The 21,226-nt window shown below is 45.7% G+C and overlaps 1 protein-coding gene across 4 annotated transcripts in view; it reads left to right on the top strand.

The window, feature by feature from the left end:
* The window catches only part of Ilrun (inflammation and lipid regulator with UBA-like and NBR1-like domains), a 78,025-nt gene that overhangs the window by 19,059 nt on the left and 37,740 nt on the right, over positions 1–21,226 (top strand). For 3 of the 4 annotated variants that reach the window (XM_006983126.2, XM_006983128.2, XM_006983125.2), the window contains exons 2-3: positions 6,986–7,140; positions 12,309–12,506. In XM_006983126.2, the coding sequence (XP_006983188.1) occupies positions 6,986–7,140; positions 12,309–12,506 (353 nt within the window). The remainder of the gene's footprint in view (positions 1–6,985; positions 7,141–12,308; positions 12,507–21,226) is intronic. The other variant, XM_042266011.2, reaches the window with a different exon arrangement.

Genomic DNA, 21,226 nt, shown 5'->3' with positions numbered 1-21,226 from the left:
ATTTATTTATTTATTTGTGTGTACACATGTGTACCAAGGCTCTCATGTGGAAATCAGAGGACAGCCTGTTTCTCTCCTTTCACCCCCTGGGTTTCATGTGTTTGCTCAGGCCATCACGTTTGGCAACAAGTGTCTACCTGCTAAGTCATCTTGATCCCAGTGTGTAGCTTTCTATTGATGTGTGTGTCTGCTTGGTGACATGTGCACATGAGTGCTGGTGACGTGTATGTTTATGTCCATGCATCATGTACATACAGTACCCTAGGAAGCCAGAAGAGGGTGTTAGAGCCTTTGAGACTGGAGCGACAGATGGTGGTGAGCCACACCCTGTGGGTGATAGGATTGAACCTAGCTTTGGCAAGATCAACTAGTGCTCTTAACTTCTGGGGTATCTATCCCGCCCTGTGTGTAGCTTTTTTGTTTGTTTGTTTGTTTTTGTTTTTGATTTTTTTGTATTTTAAGACAGTTTTTGTATAGTCCTGGCTGATCTGTAACTTGCTATGTAAAACCAGTCTGGGTTCAAATTCACAGAGCTCCCCCTGCCTGTGCCTCCCGAGTGCTAGGATTAAAATCCTGTATTACTGCTCCCAGCCTGTATGTAGCTTTTTAAAAGGACCCGTTTCATAGCTATCACACAGCAGTCGTGTGTCTTCAGACTAGGACTTGAAGTTGCAATTGCTGCGGAGTTAAGAGGTCCGAGTCAGTGCCTGGGTCATGATTTGTTGGTGGTTGGTAACATTGGGTCGCTGTTGTCACTCTAGCAGTGGGTCATGACCTCCACGAGTGTTATGTACCGGATAGCCTGCATGTCACATATTTACGTTATGACTCATAACAGTAGCAAAATTATGGTTGTGAAGTAACAATGAAGTAATTTTATAGTTAGGGGTCGCAGCATTAGTTACCCCAGCTGTAAATGTTCTCTTAAGTGTGCCTGGTAGTGTATACTCAGGACATAGTGTGGCAAGGCTTGCTTTCTTGTCATCTCCAAAGATGGTATGGCCAACATGTTCCTTAAGGGAAATGAAACCGAAGCCACTTTGAGGCTGGTGCCTGTAGGTAGCAGTGTCTAGGGACCTTAGAGGCAGGAAATCTTAGACAGGAGAGAAACATTGTAATCAGACTTTGTGTAAAAGGTGTATGGTATTTCTCAGCTAAGACCATAAAATCTTCCTTTATCATATTTCCTATTTGTACAGCAACAGGAGCTAGATTATAGGATAGAATGTGTGTTCAGATATTTTTGGCAACTTAAAGAGATTTTGGGTTTAATTTTTTTTTAATTTTTTATTTAGAAAACAGCTCTTTGACAGGCTTGGGATCAGGTCAGTTTGAAACTCTGCTTAATTGCAGATGTACCTAATCATACCATAACTCTTTTTGTTTGTTTTGGTTTTTTGAGACTCACTCTGTAGACCAGGCTGGCCTCAAACTCACAGAGATCCACTTGCCTCTGCCTCCCCAGTGCTGGATTAAACCACTGCTTGGCATATAACTCTTGTAAACCGTCTACATTTTATGAAAAAAACCAAAACTGTGAGGAGCTCTGTGTCTGCACCCTGCTCTGTGCTGTTGTCCTGGGGCATTTGGGGCAGTCCACATTTCCATGTCTCCAATGGATCAGCGTCTCAGCATTTCCAGAAACAGTAATCACCATAGACACAGCAATTGTAAATCATTTCAGGAAATCAGACCCACGGACCACAACAAGAAGTTACTCTAAACATTCATTTTTGATGGAAACGTGAGTTCTTGGAAGCAGAAGTCTGTGATTAAAGTGACTCAGCAGAGAACAGCCTCATGTCGGCAGTGTGCAGTTTGCCTTCGAGGTCCTCGTGTTCTGAGGGAGCCTTTGCACATGCAGTGAAGCCCACCGCAGCAGACCTTGCATTAGCTTTTTGCACTGCAGTAGATTAGTATAACAATGTGGCTTCCATGTGCGAATTCATCTGAACAGTTCTGTAGGTCTGAGCCTGGTCTGACCGAGCTGGAGTGGAGGGGCTCCTTCTGGGGATCCTGCTTCCAAAGCCACTGGCATTGTCGGCTGGGGCTCCACTTCTCCATCCTCCTGCCATCTGTCTGATTTTCTCCTCAAACTCCCTGTCTACTCGAGTGAGAGCGAACATGGGGCGTGGCCCGACAGCCCCGGGTGGTTTCTGTTTGAAGGTCTGCTGATGAGTCATTTTAATTTCCTTCACAGTGTGCTTTGGCATGTGGGTCTGAGGGCAGAGGACAGGCTGGGGATAACAGATATGAAGCACAGCGGCAGGTGCCCCAGCCTGATGACACCGCCGGGTCTGTGACTGTAGAGTTGGGTTGGAAGTTATGTGTGACATGGATCTCTTTTATGCTGGATGCTTTGGTTTGTATTTTTGCAGTACCCGGTTAAATGTAGGGCTGCATATTGAGCACTCGACCCGAACTGTTTCATCAGCCCAATGAAAGTATTTTTAAAAATTCTTGGTGTTTCTTTTTTCTTTCCTGCCTCCCTCCTGCATTTACCGTGTGTGGATACATGGTAGCCACACTGCATGGGAAGCCAGGAGAGCTTGTCTGGGGTCGGTCCGACCCCACAGTGTGGGTTCTGCTGATGGAACTCAAGTGGTCAGGCTGGCAGCAAACACCTTTTCCCAGTGAGCCATCTTTTCAGTCCTCTATCCCCTCCTTTTTTGGGATCAGGGTCTCATATGGGGGCTCAGGCTAGTAATCTAGAACTACTATGTAGCCCAGGCTGGCCCCAAACTCCTTTCAGTCCTCCTTTTGAGCACTGTGACTAAAGGCATTAACCTCATGTCTGTCTGTTTCCTTTTTTTTTTTTTTTTGTTTTTTTAGTAGATCTAATGTTCCCTTTTCATGGAAGGTGGGTAGGGTCTCATGTAGCCCATGTTGTTTTGGCTGTGGGCTGAATTGGGATGCATGGGAGGGGTTGGATGAAGGGGAGTGTCTGCTTGTAAGTGGCTTGGCCTGACTTTCTCTTGGTGTCCTTCTCCGGGTCAGGGAGGCCTGACCTGATGGCACACTCGGGCAAGATAGGACACAGACTGCCCTGAGAGTTGCTGATTGTACTCAGTGTGTAAGACTTTATCCCTCCCAGTTGGATTTTATAGCAGAAGACAGTGCAGGTTGCTTGTAAGAGAGTGAGGCAGAAAATCCGTCTTTTCAAAAAATGGATACAGCTTATATAAAATGTTTCAAATGAGCAAAGTGAAAACGAAGCTTCTTTTTCTTTCACTTTATCTTCAGTCTTTGAGGGTAGGGCTGATTGCCATGTGCTTTTGAGTCTGCCTATGGGTCACCTCAGCTTTAACTAGCCACATATTTATGGCTTTGATCATTGTTATCTGCAAAGGAAACCACTGGAAAGACTCAAGTCCAAGCCTTTGTATGCAATAGTGAGTGAACAGGTGCAGTTTGGCTCCTGGCCCAGCTCTGCTCCATGTAAATTTCATCAGGCACACGGGACAGGCATGCAGCTGGTGTTGTAATTCCAGTCCTTACTGATTAGTATGACCGGCCACCATCACATGATGCTTACTCTAAGTATAGCCTGCCTTTCTGGCAGCTGCAAACACCTGGAGAAGCAGGCACGGAGACCCTAGCCAGGAAGTCTTTGCTTCTCCTAGGTGTTCGTTGCGCAGTTGTGACGGTCAGGCTTGTTTCCTGCTGTTTTGTAAAGGGTAGAAGCAGCCCACTGGCTCCTCGGCTCACAGGTGGGGTATGCTGAGAAGCTTACAGGTTAGCCTGTTATCTGCTATGAGAACTGGTGATGAGCTCGCTGATAGACCAGAAGAATCCCTTAATATCATTCCAGAAGTGCCTTTGATCTCTGTAATGAACATAGCTTATTTAAACAGCCTTGTAGTCTTTGGTTTCTGACACTGGAGAACTGAGCCAGCCCTGATGGGATGCTGTTCGGTTGGTGAGGACTCTGGATTGTGTGCTTGGCTACTTATGAGTAGTAGTTAACCAGGTGGCTCTTCCGAAAAAAATTGCAAATAGCGTTTTGCCTTCTCCCTGTTCCTTTTTTTTTTTTTTTTTTGGTTTTTGGAGACAGGGTTTCTCTGTGTAGCTTTGCACCTTTCCTGGAACTCACTTGGTAGCCCAGGCTGGCCTCAAACTCACAGAGTATCCACCTGGCTCTGCCTCCCAAGTGCTGGGATTAAAGGCGTGCGCCACCACCGCCTGGCTGTCTTTTTTGTTTTGAAACAGAGTTTACAGGCTAGTGTACCATCCCAGTTTAAAAATAGTGCTTGTTGAGGATGAGTATATGTGTGCTGGTTTGTGTGGAAACCAGAGGTGGTAGGATGGCTGGTCGCTCTCCAGTTTTTGTTTTGTTTTGAGATATGGTCTTACTATGTAGCCCTAGATGGTCTGAAATTTGCTATGTAGACCAGGCTGGTTTTGAACTTACAGAGATCTTCCTGCCTCTGCCTCCTAAGTGCCGGGATTAAAGATTTGTGGTACCACACCCAGGCCTCCACAGTTTGCTTTTAGAGATAGGGTCTCTCACTTTGAGTTTACCAGATGGCTAGAATCCTGACCCATGAACCCTGAGATCCTCCTGTCTCTGCCTTCTGTGCCTAGCTTTGCATTCGGGTGCTAGGGACCCAGACTCACATCCTCAAGTGTGCACACCAAGAACTTTACTCACTTGCCATCTCTTCAGTCCCACAAATAGCTCTGATTAAAATGTAAAGATTATTATATTTTTATTTTATTTTATAATTTAATTTTATATATCAGCCACGGATTCCTCTGTCCTCCCCCTCTCCCCTCTCCCCTCCCGCTCCCCTCTCCCCCCAGCCCACCCCCCATTCCCATCTCTTCCAGGGCAAGGACTCCCCTGGGGATTCAGATTCAGTCCAGGCAGGTCCAGTCCCCTCCTCCCTTCACCCAGGCTGAGCAGAGTGTCCCTGCATAGGCCCCAGGTTCCAAACAGTCAGCTCATGCACTAAGGACAGGTCCCGGTCCCACTGCCTGGGGGCCTCCCAAACCGTTCAAGTTAATCAACTGTCTCACTTATCCAGATTATTTTATGTGCATGAGTGTTTTGCCTGTATGTCCATATGTGCACCACATGCATAAATGGTGTTTTCAGAGATCAGAAGAGGGTGTTGGATCCCCTGGAACTAGAGTTACAGATGGTTATGAGCTGCCATGTGGTTGCTGGGAATCGAACCCCAGTTCTCTGTAAGAGCAAGAAGTGCTATTAACTTTCTCCAGCACCTCACTCCACCCTAGTAGCTTTTAAACATGTAAAAAAGTAGTCATTTCTCATTATTTACTTACTTATTTTTGGTTTTTCATGACAAGGTTTCTTTGTGTAGTGTTGGCTGTCCTGGAACTAGCTTTGTAGACCAGGCTGGCCTCACAGAGATTACTTGCCTCTGCCTCCTGACTGCTGGGGCTAAAAGTGTGTGCCACCACGGCCCAGCTGGTCACTTCTCTTAATGTTTTTTAAAAACAGTCTCCATATTTAGCTAAGACTGGCTTCAAACTGTAATCCTCTTACCTCATCCTCTTGGGTGCTTATAGGCTTGAACCACCACACCCAGCAAAGAGAAAAGCATTTAAAAATGTCAGTGAAATATTCTACTTAACGGGTTGGCAGAAATCCAGCACAGTGAAGAAGCGCTGACCATCAGGCAGCAGGGGAGCAGGTGCTGTCATACATGCAGTTTGAGCATTGCTCTTCATCTTTGTGTTACAATGAAAGTACAGATTTTGATCTAGTGTAAAAAAAAAAGTACAGATTTATCCTCTAAGACTTATTACATAAAGGAATTTATTCTATAATATGCTTGGATACAAGGTGATATGTTTAAACTGTGGAAAAGTTGGCTAGAAACACTTAGTTGATTGTTAATGACCGCAGCTATGACAGACACTGACAGAGACTGCTCATTACTGACAGAAATGTCTTCAAGACCCCGTGTCAAGGTAATAAAGCCAGGGCAGTATAGGATGCCATCTGCTGTGGGAAGCAAGAACACACTGTGTGTGCGTTGTGTGCATATGGACACTCGGGGAGAAACTCTGTCCTGGTGTAAGGTGTTGAGGGAAGAGGTAGCATGCTTTAGTCCCACTGTACATTGCAAGTTTTGTTTTATATGCATGGATTGCTTTCTCAAAAAATTAAGTCAATGGAGTACTTTAAAAGTGGAACTAGGCCATCAAGATGGCTCAGTGGATAGGGACGCCTACCTCTGAGCTTTATGACCTGAGTCTGAGCTCCAGGAATCAGGTGGTCAAGAGAGACTGACTCCCATAGGCTGTTTTCTTGTCTCCATGTGTGCACCATGGCATGCCCACACCTGCACTTAGACATGCAAGAGTAGAGGTGTAGCAGCTTTCTTGTGCCACCAGCCAGCTTTCATGACATGGAGACTTACTAGTTATGAATGCTCGGCCTTACCTTATGCATGTCTCACTGGCTCTTAGAACTCGTTTCTCTTCTTCTACGTTTTGCCTCGGGCCTTTTTACCTTTCTGTCATTTTGTATGTCTACTTTCCTGCTTCCTCCATGTCTAGTCAGCTGGTGGCTGCCTGACTGGCTGGCCCTGGGTGTCTCCCTCTCCTCTCCCTATTGAGTCTAGATTCCTCCTCTTCCTCACTCTCTCTGCCCACCAGCCTCACTTGTCCCTCTGCTGCCTAGCTTTTTTATTAGCCCAGTCAGGTGCTTTAAGCAGGCAAAGCAACCCATCTTTACACAGTTAAACAAATGCAGCAGAAACATCGTTGCCTAGTTAAAGTAATCCTCCACAACAGTCGTGGTCTGTGACCCTCTGTGCAGTGTCTTCTGGGGAAAGTCACATATAAGTTTGTTGGTCCTGCTTTTCCAATTGTTTCTCAGCAGTGATCAATGAAGGCTTGGATAGTGAGAGCCTGGGCTCTGTGACCAGCCCTTAGAGAGGATTCTCCTTTGTTTTGGCAGTTCATTTAATTCCCTTTAGACAGCACTGAGTCTTTGTCTTTTTATCTATAGGAACTTACAAGCAGCAATTGGCGCTTATTATGACTTTGAGAGCCCAAATATCAGTGTGCCCTCCATGTCCTTCGTTGAAGACGTCACCATAGGAGAAGGGGAATCTATACCTCCTGATACTCAGTTTATAAAAACATGGCGGATCCAGAATTCTGGTAAGTGTATACCGGGAATTTCTATATTGATGGGTTTTTAATAGTTAGAATGAGAAAGGACTGGCTATGATGTCCTGACTGAGCTTTTTCTTATCCACAGTATTATCTTATACTGGCACAGTGGCCAGACACCAGTGAACTATCTTAGAATAGGAAGAAGGCTTAGTCTGTTGCTGGATCCAGACACAATCTAATACTCATTTGCTACTAGAAACTAGGCTTGTGTGTGTCAGAGTATTGTTTCCATCTGAAGTTCTCCATAATTCCACTTGTGATCTCATTAATACTCATCCTCCCTGGCAGCCAGAGAAGGTGCCTCCTTGACTGGAGTGGGGTAGTTGGGAAGAGCTGTGGTCATCTGCTCCCTGCAAGTTCATTTCGTGCAGCCACAGGACTCAGATTGCACTGGAATGTCTATGGGGATTAAGACCACTGAAAATGGGGTAAGGAGTGTAGAAATTTGTTCAGAAGAGGGAGTCACTTTAGTAAAGCACATTGTAACTCAGCACAGTGGCACACAGCTGTAATCCCAGGACTCTAGGGCAGAGACTAGGGGATTGCTGCCAGTTTGTGGCCAGCCTGGGCTATGTAATGAACTCCAGATCAGCCAGAACTACATAGTGAGACCCAGTCTCAGACAAAAACGAATACTAGCAGGTGACTAAGTGAACCATGTTGTTTTGACTAGTTGGTGAGTTGACCATAGTTCCATGTCAGTGGACAGACCTGCTCATGGTGTGGTAGATGCAGTGTCTGTTACCACCTCTTGCCTGTTAACTTCTTTGAGTTTGTATTTCTGTCCATCTAGTGGAGGTTTGTGCTTCCTTAACATCCTTAGTAATGAAGAGAAAACCTGAGCTGTGGAGAGCAAGCTAGGCAAAGAGTGGTGTTTAGTTAAGACTGTAGTTAGTAGTGTGTGAGTGCCCTCTCTATCATGATTTGATTTGGTGATTTGATGTGAGATGACATAAAACTCAGGGGACCCAAGCAGACTTTTAAAAAATTACTTTTTTTGGGCTGGAGACTTGGCTCAGAGGTTAAGAACACTGACGTTCTTCTAGAGGTGTCCTGAGTTCAATTCCCAGCAACCACATGGTGGCTCACAGCCATCTGTAGTGAGATCTGGCACCCTCTTCTGTATACATAATAAATAAATCTTTAAAAAATAAAAAAAAAATGACTTTTTTGGGCTCAGTTTCTTTTTTAGTTCTTGGCAATTTAGTTTGTTGTGATGGGGAACTGTGGCTGAGCTAACCTGTTTTGTTTTGTTGAAATGGAGCAGCCAGGATAGTGATGTCCTGTAGACCTCGCTCCCCGTTGTCACAGCGATGCATTGTTTGGAGGCCTGTGGTGACACAGGAAAATGCTCATGTTTTCTAGTTTTTGTTTTTTCTTTTAGTTCTCAGCCAAAGTCTGGATTTGGTTTTTTTGTTTGTTTTTGTTTTTTACTTTGCTTAATTTCTTTTTCACCTTAAAAATTTCCTGTTTTAAAGTACATCAAAAATCTCTCTAGTTCAGCTTCTCTTCATATTTCTCAGAATTATGCAAACTTGGTATTGTAAAGTAAAAATGTTTTTCAGACATACATGTGCTTTTCTATTGGTTCATTTTCTTTTCTTTTTTTTTCTGAGACAGAGTTTCTCTGTGTATCTCTGGCTGTCTTGGAACTCACTCTGTAGACCAGGCTGGCCTAGAACTCACAGATATCCTCCTGCCTCTGTCTCTTGAGTGTTAGGATCAAAGGTGTGCGCCACCACCGCCCGGTGGCAAATCTGTTTTTATTTCATTTATTTCGTATTGTGGGTGTGCACGAGTGCCATAACACACGTGGAGTGAGTCCTCCTCTCACTGCGTGGTCCTGGGGAGTGAATTTGACTTGCAGGCCTGGAGCAGGCGCTTCTTACCCACTTGGCCACCTCACCAGCCGTTTGTCCTTCTGTTTGGAAACGAGGTCTTACTATACACCCCTGCCTGTCCTACAATTGGGATTTGCCTGCCCAGCTGTTTATTTGGGCTTTGGCTTTGTTTTGAGACAAGGTCTTACTGCTCAGACTAGCTTCAAGAGTGCCATCTCCCTGCCTCGGCCTCCTTAGTTTTGGGTTATAGTTTTGGGCTACCACAGCCTGCTACAAGGCTATATTTAAGAGGCCGAGGAAGCTGGATGTGGTGTTAATCCCAACACTTGGGAAACTGAAGGTGGGAAGAGGTTGACAACCAGGCCAGCCTGAGCTAGAGAAGGAGGGAGGGAGGGAGGGAGGGAGGGAGAGAGAGAAGGAGGGAGGGAGGGAGGGAGGAGGGAAAGAAAACAGGCAGGCAAAAAGACAGAGACAGGCAGTGTCTCAAGACAACAACAAAACCTGATTTGTTATAGAACAGCTATTCTGCTTTCTGTAAAGCCTATGTCTATCATTTACTCAGGAGATAGCTCTGCAGATGGTGGAGGAGTCGGGGAGGTTGTCTGTGATGGTCAGAGTAACCGGTCAGAACTCCAAAGCTGCCTTCACCTTGACCTAAAACACTGTTTGGGTAACTGCTGTTGTCTCTCAGCACTTCTGTGTGTGGAAGTCAGTTCTTGTATCTTAATTCCTCTTGAAAAGTTGGACAGCAACTGCTTGAGATTTTATCCTTCAAGGTACTGTGCACAAAAAGGTTTTTGACCTTTTGAAAGTAGTCCAAGCTATACCTGCAACCTGAATGCTCTCTATCTGACGAGGGAACTGAGTAGGGGTAAATTATCAGAGGACACGGGCATGTGCTGGTTCCTCAGCATGTGCTGGTTCCTCAGCGTTGTCCTAATCCTGCCGACGTCTTCAGGAAATGGATACTGGTGTAGAAGTCGGGTAGGCACCTGCCACTCGTGGCCTCTGACTCCTTCATAGCCTGCCTTTGGAGAGAAGTGGTCACTGGGAGAGTGAAGTGCATAGTGATTGTCGGGGCACTTCTTGGTTTTGGGTAATAGATTAATGCACAACAGACGAGATACACAATAGCTGCGTGGAGCTGTCCCAGTAACTTCCCCAGGGTCTGTCATATACTTGAAGTCAGCCCTTTGATATTTAGCTATGTAGGTGCATACTTGTGGAATTGAGACTTTTTCTTTCTTTTTGCTATAGAAGCGTTGGAAGCCTTACAAATACAGAGGTTAGAGTTTAAACTAGAAATATTCTCTGTAAAGATGTAAGTAAGGGGGTTGGTGAGATGGCTTAGCATTTAAGAGCACTATCCGCTCTTCCAGAGGACCTGAGTTCAATTCCCAGCACCCACATGGCACCTGTCTGTAGCTCCAGTTCCAAAGGGTTGAACACCCTCACACAGACACACGTGCAGGCAAACACCAATACACATAAAATAAAAATAAATCATTCAAACAAACAAACAAAAAACAAGATGTAAGCAGACTGGGTACCCATGTAGCTTGGCTGGTAGAATTCACCTTGAATGCACAAGGCCTGGGTTCAATACTCAGGACTGTACGTACACACACACACACACACACACACACACACACACACACACACACACACACACACACGAAATGGAAGTAGACAGAATTTTCTTTGTCATCAACTTCCATCTTCTTAGTGTTTCCAGTGAGGGTTAACTACACTTGCGAACAGTTTCTCTTGGGTGTTACAGCTGTGGTTCTCACACCAGAGTGACTTGAGCATGCTCCTCACTGTCGTTTGTATGTTTTGTGCATCATAGAAATGAAAATGAAAGTAGACGCTTGGAAAGGAAGTTGAAAAAGGACAACTGTTCCCTCTCCCCCGCCCTCCTGAGACAAAGTGTCACCATGTAACTGAGATTGTCCTGTGTCACCCGCCACCACACACCCCCACCCCCCTACCCCCACCACCCCCGTTCTCTGCTTCAGAGCACTAAAAGACAACTTTACCTTCTTTTTTTTTCTCTGTGTAGTTTTGGTGCCTATCCTGGATCTTACTCTGTAGACTAGGCTGGCCTCGAACTCACAGAGATCCACCTGGCTCTGCCTCCTGAGTGCTGGGATTAAAGGTGTGGGCCACAGCCGCCTAGCAGACTTGACCCTCTTTTCAGGCTGGCTGTAGAGAGGAGATCTCACTGAGCTCACTTATCATGTTTTAGCGTTTTGTAACTGTCTGTTAGATGTGGGAAGGAACTTGGGACTGTCTTCATGGAGCAGCCTCCACACACCAGCCTGGTTGGGGAGCCCTCCATGGGGTTCGTCTTCTGCATCTCCAGACTTCTGTAGCCACAGACCTGTGGTCATGTCCAGGCTTTCTGGAACTCCTGGTTGACTTCCTTTTGATTTCTCTGATGCTATTATCTTAAAATTGGTACATGACAGGGTAGTATTTTTTTTTTTTTTTTTTTTGGTTTTTTTGAGACAGGGTTTCTCTGTGTAGCTTTGCGCCTTTCCTGGAACTCACTTGGTAGCCCAGGCTGGCCTCGAACTCACAAAGATCCGCCTGCCTCTGCCTCCCGAGTGCTGGGATTAAAGGCGTGCGCCACCACCGCCCGGCGGGTAGTATTTTTTTAATAAAGTGATATTCTGTGATAAGAGAGCATTACTGCCTTAATCATATATGGAGCCTAATTTCCAAAGTCATAAAGCACATGTGAGCCATCCTTTCGTTCTAGAAAGACCTATTCATGTATGAGAGATAACAGAACAAGAGTAAACAGATCTCTAGGCCAGTGGTCCTCAACCTTCTTGATGCTGAGATCCATAATAGAGGTCCTCAGCCATAAAATTTTCATTGCTGCTTTAATTTTGACACTGTTATAAATTGTAATGTGCGTATCTGGTATTTCCAGTGGTCTTGGGCAACTCCCATGAAAGGTTTGTTTAACCCCAGGTAGAGAAACGCTGTGTGTGTATGTACGTGTATGTACGTGCACATGCACGCATGTGGATGCCGAAGGACAGCTGAAGGGAGTTGATTTCCCGTTATGTGAGTTCTGGGGTCAGATGGAGTTCACCAGGCTCTGCTGTAAGTGCCTTTTCCCCACTGACCTGTTTCTCTCACCCTCAGAGTTCCCTTTGCTGAGTGGCATGAGACACGGCGTTGCTCAGGGAATTGTGGGTAGACTTGCATGTGTATATGAAAGCCTTTTCCTCAGTTCACTGAGAACTCCAGCACAGGACGACTGATTTCCTAACGTGGTTTTCTTCTGCTTAAACTCAGGGGCAGAGGCCTGGCCTCCAGGGGTTTGTCTTAAGTATGTCGGGGGAGACCAGTTTGGACATGTGAACATGGTGATGGTGAGATCGCTCGAGCCCCAAGAGATTGCAGATGTGAGCGTCCAGATGTGCAGCCCCAGCAGAGCAGGAATGTATCAGGGACAGTGGCGGATGTGCACTGCTACAGGACTCTACTATGGAGGTGAGTATTTCTTCATGCAGACCAGGGCGAAGGAATTAAGGCAGTACCAGCAAGCTTCACAGCGTTGTTTACAAAGCTAATGAATGTGTCATAGTACCAGAGTGGCCTCTTGTTAGCCATGCAGGTAAATGCCTTGAAGTTAGTGACACGTTGGTCCAGTCCAGTTCACTTTCTTTTGCCCTAGAAATGCCAGCTTCAGTGGAGTGTGTGAGATACACTTGCATTGTAAATCATCATTTACTGAGGATGCTGACTAAAGTTACTGTGTAGTCTCATAGTGCTGTCAGAATACCGGCTGCAGGCCTGTGACCACCTAGACTGTAGATGTCTGTAAGTCATGTCGATCGATCGATCGAGGAGTACACAAAGTGTGGGTGTTCTCCAAGTCCCAGGACTTGTCCTGCTGCTGAGGCCTCTTAGCCCTCCCTTTATCGCCTCACTTTTTAAACAGTGGTGCATACTCTACATTTCCCAGTCACTCTCCAACCCAGGCTGTTCTTTACCCTCTGCACTCTACAGTGAGTAGTTAACAGCAACTGTCCAATTGCCAAATGGAGTAGCCATTACAGTCTTCACTCCGCCCAGCCTTATCTGTCCTTAGGTGTACTGCACTGCACATAGTTCTTCAAGGCAGTGTCTTTGGCCCGTCCTGTTGCTCTTCCTCTCTATTCAGTTGCATCTTTACCCCAAAATGACTGCCTTGTGAGTGGAGTTCCACTCGGGCCTGCTGACCTCATCACCGTGTGGGTCAGCTGCTCCCAGTTGTCTGCACAGGATGTGCATCTTCACCTCTGAGGCCAGGGTCTGTTTGCAGAGCTTCAGGTCTTTGTTTTAACTGATTATGGGCAGAACACTTGGATGGTCTATAGATTTGGATTTTAAAATTTCCCACCAGCAACATCCTGTGGTAATTAGGCTCAAACCTTGGATTGGTCATTTGTTCTTTCCACCTTTCTTAATTACAAGCCAATTCCTGTTGGTTCCGTTATATCCTATGCCCAGACTGGTCTGGGAGTGATTGGGACCTTTGGTGTTACATCATTCATCCTTGAAGTAAGTCCTCACAGTTAGCCCATGGAAACTTTAGATATTTCTACAGTCTGAAGATTTAATAGTAGAAAGAAGGTTTTATAGTGCTTACATGACATCATTGCCCTGCCTGTGCCTCCTGTAATGTGGCAGATTCCTACCGCCAGTCCCTGAAGATGCCTCATGGTTGTTTTTCTGTGTCCTCACTCACAGTTTGCTGTTTGAAATCTTTCTTTCCACGACCTAACACCATCACCGTCCGTCATTCCCTGCCCCTTCCTACTTTCCTCAGGAAAATTCACAGGTCCCTTCCCAGTCCCTCCCTTTTACATTATTTTACTTTTCTGTGGGTGGGTGTTTGGCCTGAATGTCTGTCTGTACATTACCAGCATGTAGTGCCTTTGGAGACCAGCAGAGGGCATTGGATCCCAGAACTGGAGTTACAGATGGTAGCAAGCCACCACTCCAGCACCAACCCCTTTTGAGACAGGGTGTGGTTTGCCCAGGCGTTCTGAGATCCCTACATAGGAGGAGTGACCAGTCACCTTCTCAGCCCTCTGCCTCCAGCTCCCAAGGGCTCTGATGACAGCATGTGGCACCATCCCTGCCAATTTTGTCCTTCCATTCCTCCTCCTCTTCCCTGTGTTGTGGATAAACCCAGGGCCTCTACCAATGGACTGTATCCTCAGCCCTCCTCAGATACTGTTTTAGTTACATATATATCAAGACCCTGTATCAAGGCTATTATAACTCTGCATATAACCCAGGCTGGCACTAAACTCTTTCTTAAGAATATATTTAATTTTATGTGTATGTATGTGTGCCTGAGTGTATATGTATGTTTGTGTGATACGATGTGCATGCAAGAGCCCTTGGAGGTTAAAAAGCGGTGTCAGATCTCCTAGGACTGTAGTTACAGGTGGTTGTGAGCTTCAGTGTGGTGGGTGCTGGGAATCAAATCCAATTCTCTGTAAGAGCAACATATACTCGAAACCACTGAACCATCTCTCAGCTCCAGCATTGAACTCAAAGATCCTCCTGCCTCAGACTACCAAATATTAGGATTACAGAGGTGTGCCCCATGCCTTTTTCTGTAAAGCTTTTAATTTTTAAATTTTGTTTCATTTTGCAACAGGGTTTCTCAGTGTAGCCGAGGCTTGCCTTGGTCTGTAGTGATCCTTGTACGTGTGCTTCTAAATGCTGCAGTTGCAGGGGTGTGTCGCCACGTCTGCCGTATCCTGGGCTTTGTTTTGTCTTGTTTTCGCTCACACATGCTGCAGCTTTAGTGAAGTTTAAAACAGACATCACTGTTCTTGGATGAGAACAACATGATGTAAGTTTCCTTACTGTTTCAGAGGTGCCAGTTGGTCATGGTAGGAAAGGCATGGCAACTGGGCCGTTCTGTCCATGGTGTTGGTGCTTTTGGGCCATCTTGTTCCTGTCTTGGCTCATCAGGAAACAGGAGAAGCAGACTGACCCTCAAAGGCCCAGCCTTTGTGGTTTACGTGCTGGTATCTGAGCCACTACCACCCTTCTCCCAGTTCTTCCGCTCTGGAGCCACCTCCATTAGTCATGAGCGAGACTTCGCCTCCTCTTCCCTCACCTGTGTTTTTAATGGCTGCGGTTTTGAATGCCCTGTATCCGCACTTTCTGAATGACCTGCATCCGTACGGCTGTCTGAGTCTCCAGTCTCCAGCCACTGGCTGTTCCACGGGGCACTCCTCTGGCTCTTCTAGAGCCCCTTTCTCACTGTACACAAGGTAGCTTTGAATTCTTCCATTTGCCGCGGAGTGCTTGAATTATGTATGGGCCGCCATCCTAGGCTCCTTTTCACTTGTTAACCCTCCTTTAGAACATTCTTCTCTGTGAGCCCGTGGAATGGCTCTGTGGGGAAAGTAAAGTGCCTGCAGCCCGGGAGCTGATTTTCATCCCAGAACCCACACATGGTCCTTTGACCTCCCCGTGCAGGCTGCACGGCTCAGCATGTGTGCACCACACACACACACTAAAGAAGTAGAACTTTTCCTTCTTTTGGGGGAGAAAGTATACAAGCATTCTTTTTGGTTTGGTTTTTTTTGAGATAGGGTCTCAGTGTGTAGTCTTGACTGTCCTGGTACTTACTATGTAGACCAGGCTGGCCCTAACTCAGCAATACAGCCTCCCTTATTTTGGTGTGCTCCACTGCACCCCCCCCCAAGAAATTTATTCTTTATGTACATGAGTGTTTTGCCTGCATGTGTGTAAGTGCATTTTGTGTGTGTATGTGTGCCTGGTACTCTGAGAGGCCAGAAGGTGATACCAGATCTCCATGGAACTGGAGTTACAGGTGGTTGTGAGCTTCTGTGTGATGCTGGGGACCGAACCTAGGTCCTCTGGAAAAGCAGCTAGTACTCTTAGCCTCTGAGCTATCTCTTCAGGCCCTAAAAACTCTCCGCAGTGTTCTTTGAATTGAAAATACATAGTTTTGTTTTTGGTAGAAATAATACTATAACAGATATGGGCTGTCTGAAAAGTATTTTAGAAGAGACATTTAAAGTTATAAATGAACTTTTAAATTTTTGAGTCTTTTTCTGAGACTATCATCTCTTGCCGTGTGGTGAGGGCTGGCCAGATCTGCCAAGTCAGAGGCAGTGTGCTAAATGGCTGCCTTTAGAGAGTACAGGGAGGGTTGGAGGGAGGAAAGGATGTGATTATATTACAGTCTCAAAGATGAAGTATATTTAAAGTTAAAAAACAGAAACCACTGCATTTTTCAGACAAATCTGCATTCAGAAATGCAGATGGATGTGTTTTGAACTATGTGACTATGGAAAGGCAAGTTGTATGAAGCAGTGATGCTTCTGTGTGGGGCAGTGACTGACAGCATACTTGGGTGTCTGAGTTTGAATACTCAAAAGCCTGTCACTGAGCTGAGCAGCCTCAGTTGATGTTGTTAACATCATTTCTTTTGTGATGGCTTTCACTCTACCACAGTCCCCACCTACAAAGCATTAGAAATCAGTTCAGTCCCTGCTTTGTCTTTTTTCATTATTTGATTTTTTGAGACAGGGCCTCTCTATGTAGCCCTGGTGTCCTAGAACCCAGTATGTAGGCCAGGTTGCCCTCAAAGGTATAGAGATCTGCCTGCCTCTGCTGGGATTAGAAGCATGTGTCACACCTGGCTTTGCTCTGTCTTGAGCTCTGCGTTTCTCTTTTTGTCTTGAAAGAGCTTATGCTTTCCTGCCTTTGCAAAGGAAATGCCAAGATCAAGCTTTGGCCCTCGGCAGGAATGCCATGCCCTGTTTCTCATCAGGCTGCTTGGGGAGTCATACCTACCTTTTATTGTGACATTGTCTAGAAGGCATGAGTTAGGCGTTAGCATAATAGCACTTAAAGTCAGTTTTTCCTTTTTCCTTTTGTTGTTTCTTTTTTTAATATCTAGAAATTACTTGAGGATTTTTTTTTTAAATGTTCTCTTGGGCTGGTGAGATGGCCTTGTGAGTAAAGGCCTTTATCACCAAGCCTGGTACCCTGAGTTTTATCCCCTGGATCCTCTGTGGAAAGAGAACTGGTTCCTGCAAGTTGTCCTCTAATTTCCACGTGCACACACTCCTACATGCACAGAATAAATGGATATTAAGATGTAACTGAAAACATGCTTAGTAATGCATTCTGTTTATTTCAGCATAGTATCATTCACTGTGTGATGGGCTATGGGCTTGCTCTGTAGGACAGCCGCCGCTGCCGCCGCTCCTGATGCATTCTACCAGTTGGTTTGGTGGGGAGGAGAGCCGCCAGGAGTTCATTTTCTGCCTGGTGCAAGGCACGGTTCCGAGGTCAAGACAGCTCAGTGTGGTGACGTGCTGAGAAGGGAGGGAGCTCCTCCCAGCCCTGCTGGTGTCTGTTGTTCGCTGCAACCTGCAGAGGCTGAGGGGTGGAGTGGGTAGGCAGGACTCTAGTCCAGCCCACAGAAGCCTGGCTGCGGGGTGGAGTGGGTGGGCAGGACTCTAGTCCAGCCCACAGAAGCCTGGCTGCGGGGTGGAGTGGGTAGGCAGGACTCTAGTCCAGCCCACAGAAGCCTGGCCTGCTGTTCTGCCTTGGCAGGATAGGCCTGACACTGGCCTGCTGGTCTGGCTGCTTCCTCATAGTCGAAGGAGCCAGGCCACAAGTGGCCACATTGCTGAAGACTGAGGACTTCAGTCCTGGGGCCATGAGAGAATGGACTTCCTAAAGAAGAAGCAGGTCCACCCTTGCCTGCGGTGGGCCTTGAGGATACCTGGATAGAGGAGCACAACACCCGCAGAATACTTGGTGCCTCCTCAAGAGCCACATGTGCCTAGATAAGGTGTCCCGGCAGCATGGAGAAAGGATGGCCACTAAACCTCAAGTCTTGGGGGTTGCAGGGTGTGGTCATCTGTTGGGGTAGGGAGGCCTGAGAGACAGTCACAGGAAAGGCCCTGGAAAGCTACTTCTCAGAAGATTCACACGCCTGTACCAAGTACTGATTTTGGGTTTTAGGGGTTGTTTTTGGTTTTGAGATAGGGTCTACCTATGTAGCTCTGGCTGACCTGGAACTCAATATATAGACTGGGCTGACCTCAAACTCTCACAGATCCACCTGCCTCCCAAGTGCTGGGATTAAAGGTGTGTGCAACCATGCCTAGCGATCCCAGTTTTTGATAAGGAAATCTAGGGACCTTGGGCTGGCAAGATGGCTCTTGAGGTAAAGGTGCTTCCCACCAAGCCTAAGGATCTGATTCAGCCAGCAGGACTCACAGTGGAGGGAGAGTCGACTAAGTTATCATCTGAGTCTCACGTGGATGCCACGGCACAGGCGTCCATACCTGCACACACAAAAATAGGTAAATGTAATAATACAATTTAAAAGAATTTTTATAAACCTCTTAATATTTTTCTTCTATAGAACTTGCAAATTGAACAGTCTGGCCTGGAATTCCCCCCCACACCACCCCCCAGACAGGGTCTCTCTGTGTAGCTTTGGTGCCTGTCCTGAATCTCGCTCTGTAGACCAGGCTGGCCTCGAACTCACAGAGATCCACCTGGCTCTGCCTCCCTGGTGCTGGGATCAAAGGCGTGCACCACCACTGCCCAGCTGGCCTAGAATTTTTTAGGTTTTCATTTGTCAGTTGTATTTATTTTCCTAACTCTACATAGATGATGTCATTCGTCTTGTGTGACTCTGGGTGGTTTGCAGGCACTAGTCCTCTCAGTAAGTGCTAGTCGGTGTAGTGTCCTGCTGGCCTTTCAACATGGTGTCTGACGGGAAATCCCTTTTCATCCTTGATGCTGTGGGTTTCTGCTTTTCCTAACGTTCTTCTCTGGATAAGCTTGTCAATTTTACTGGCCTTATCAAAGGATCAGCAGCTGCTTTTGTTGATTCTTCCATATTCTGTTTTCAGTTTTGTAGATGCTCTGGTTTGCTTTTATTTTCAGACAGGGTCTTACATATGTAACCTCGCTCGCCTTGAACTCACTGTGTAGTCAAGGCTGAGTTTGAATACTGATGCTCCAAGGTACTGAATTATAAGGGTGTGGCTCAACTAGTTTTATGTATTTATAATCTTCATTTTATCATTCTTCCTACTTGGTTTACATTTATTTTGTTCATTGCTAGTTTCTAGAAAGTGTAAGTCCTGGATTTAAGAGGTCTGTATACTGTAATTGTTCAGTACTATTCCCTCTGAGCATTGCTTTTAGTTATATCCTACAGCCTTCAAAATACTGTATTTTCATTTTTATTTAAGTTAGAAGTATTTTCAAATCTCCCTAGAGAATTCCTGTTTGACTCACAAGTTATATAAAAATGTGTTGTGTAATCCCCACATTAGAAGTGCTCCTGTTACCTTGTTTAGAGGCCTCTAGTTGAATTCCCCTGTGGCAAGAGACCAAACTTTGTATATTTAAATCCTCTTGAATTTGTTGCTCTGTGTGTGTGTGTGTGTGTGTGTGTGTGTGTGTGTGTGTGTGTGTGTGAGAGAGAGAGAGAGAGAGAGAGAGAGAGAGGAGAGACAGGCAGGCAGAGACAGACAGATGAAGGGGGCCTCCTGAGTGCTGGGATTAAAGATATGTACCACTTGCCAGTGGCGGTGGCTCACGCTTTGAATCCCAGCACTTGGGAGGCAGAGCCAGCCAGATCTCTTGAGTTTGAGGCCAGCCTGGTCTGCAGAGTGAGATCCAGGACAGGCACCAAAATGACACAGAAAAACCCTGTCTTGAAAAACCAAAAATAAATAAATAAGCAAACAAATAAATAAATAAAGATATGCACCACCACACCTGTCTTCCTTCTGTGTTTTTGAGACATGACCTTACTTTGAGACATAGCTCAGACTGGCCTGAGACTCATGAATTTCTTGCTCCAGTCTCCTGAGTCACAGATGAGCACCACCACACCTTGTACTATGTCTAGATTTTTAGTCTTTCAATGGTACACCTTTGTCCATCCTTTTTTTCAATCTACATATATCATGTTTGAAACAAGTTTGTTATGAATGGCATATGGTGATAAATTGTTTCCCCATTCTGACAACTTTTTGACTTTTTAAAAAATATAATTTAATTTTTATGTGCATTGGTGTTTTGCTTGTATTCATGTCTGTGTGAGGGTGTCAGACCCCTTGGAACTGGAGTTACAGACAATTGTGAACTGCCATGTGGGTGCTGGGAATTGAGCAAGGCATCTTTTATGAAATAAAACATTGGATTTGGCTTACAGTTTTACAGTATTAGAGTCTTTCAGAGAGTGAAGGGACAGCTAGGAGCTTGTATCTTGATCCACAGCCATGAGAGAGAGGAGGGGGGGAGGGGAGACGGGAGAGGGGAGAGGGGAGAGGGGAGGAGGGGAGAGGGGAGGAGAGAGGAGAGGAGAGAGGAGAGAGGAGAGAGAGAGAACTGAATCTCATGCGTCTTTTGAAATCTCAAAGCCCCAACCCACCCCTGTGTCACATCTCCTCCAGCAAGGCCACATCTCCTACTGCCGACATGGTCCACCAACTGGGGACTAAGTATCAAATGTATGAGCCTGTGAGGGAGCCATGTTTGTCCAAACCACTACGCTAACTAACGTATCATGGTAGTTCCTTCTTTTGGGTAGAGAGAAGGATATTGATACAAGAGCTTATTTAGCTCAGGCTGGCCTTGAACTCTCCAAGCAAGATTGTGTGATTCTCCCACAGGTGTATGTCACCACACCAGGCTTGCTCTGTTTTAAAGTAAAAGATAATAAATGAGCAGAAGACACATTTTATTGTATTGATACACCGCTCTTGTGTAGCTGTTCTATTCTCTTACGTTCTTAGTCTCCAAAATTACAGACTCCTCCTTGTCAGCAGGCACTGCTGTCTTCCTCCCTGAAGTTCCTGAATGTGCTTTCTGTCTGTGGGGGCACTTTTCCTGGAATCCCAAATATAAACTATCATTACAATAGGTTAACCATATCAGAAACGAATCTATGGTACTTGCTGAGTGAACAGATATGACCTACTTGGTTCATTTGTAGTATGGTAATAATAGTATATTATTATTATCCCACTTGGTTCATTTGTAGTATGGTAATAATAGTATTAGTATTAATCCTTCTCCTCTTACACTAGAGAAAGAATGTAACTCACAGCATTTGGAATTGTTTGGATTGACTTCAGGAATGCAGTTACTGAGTGACTTGTAGAAAAGAGTACCTTCCACAACTCAGT

Source organism: Peromyscus maniculatus, chromosome 21, assembly GCF_049852395.1.
Source record: "Peromyscus maniculatus bairdii isolate BWxNUB_F1_BW_parent chromosome 21, HU_Pman_BW_mat_3.1, whole genome shotgun sequence".
NCBI lineage: Eukaryota > Metazoa > Chordata > Mammalia > Rodentia > Cricetidae > Peromyscus > Peromyscus maniculatus.
This window is presented reverse-complemented; position numbering and strand designations above follow the sequence as displayed.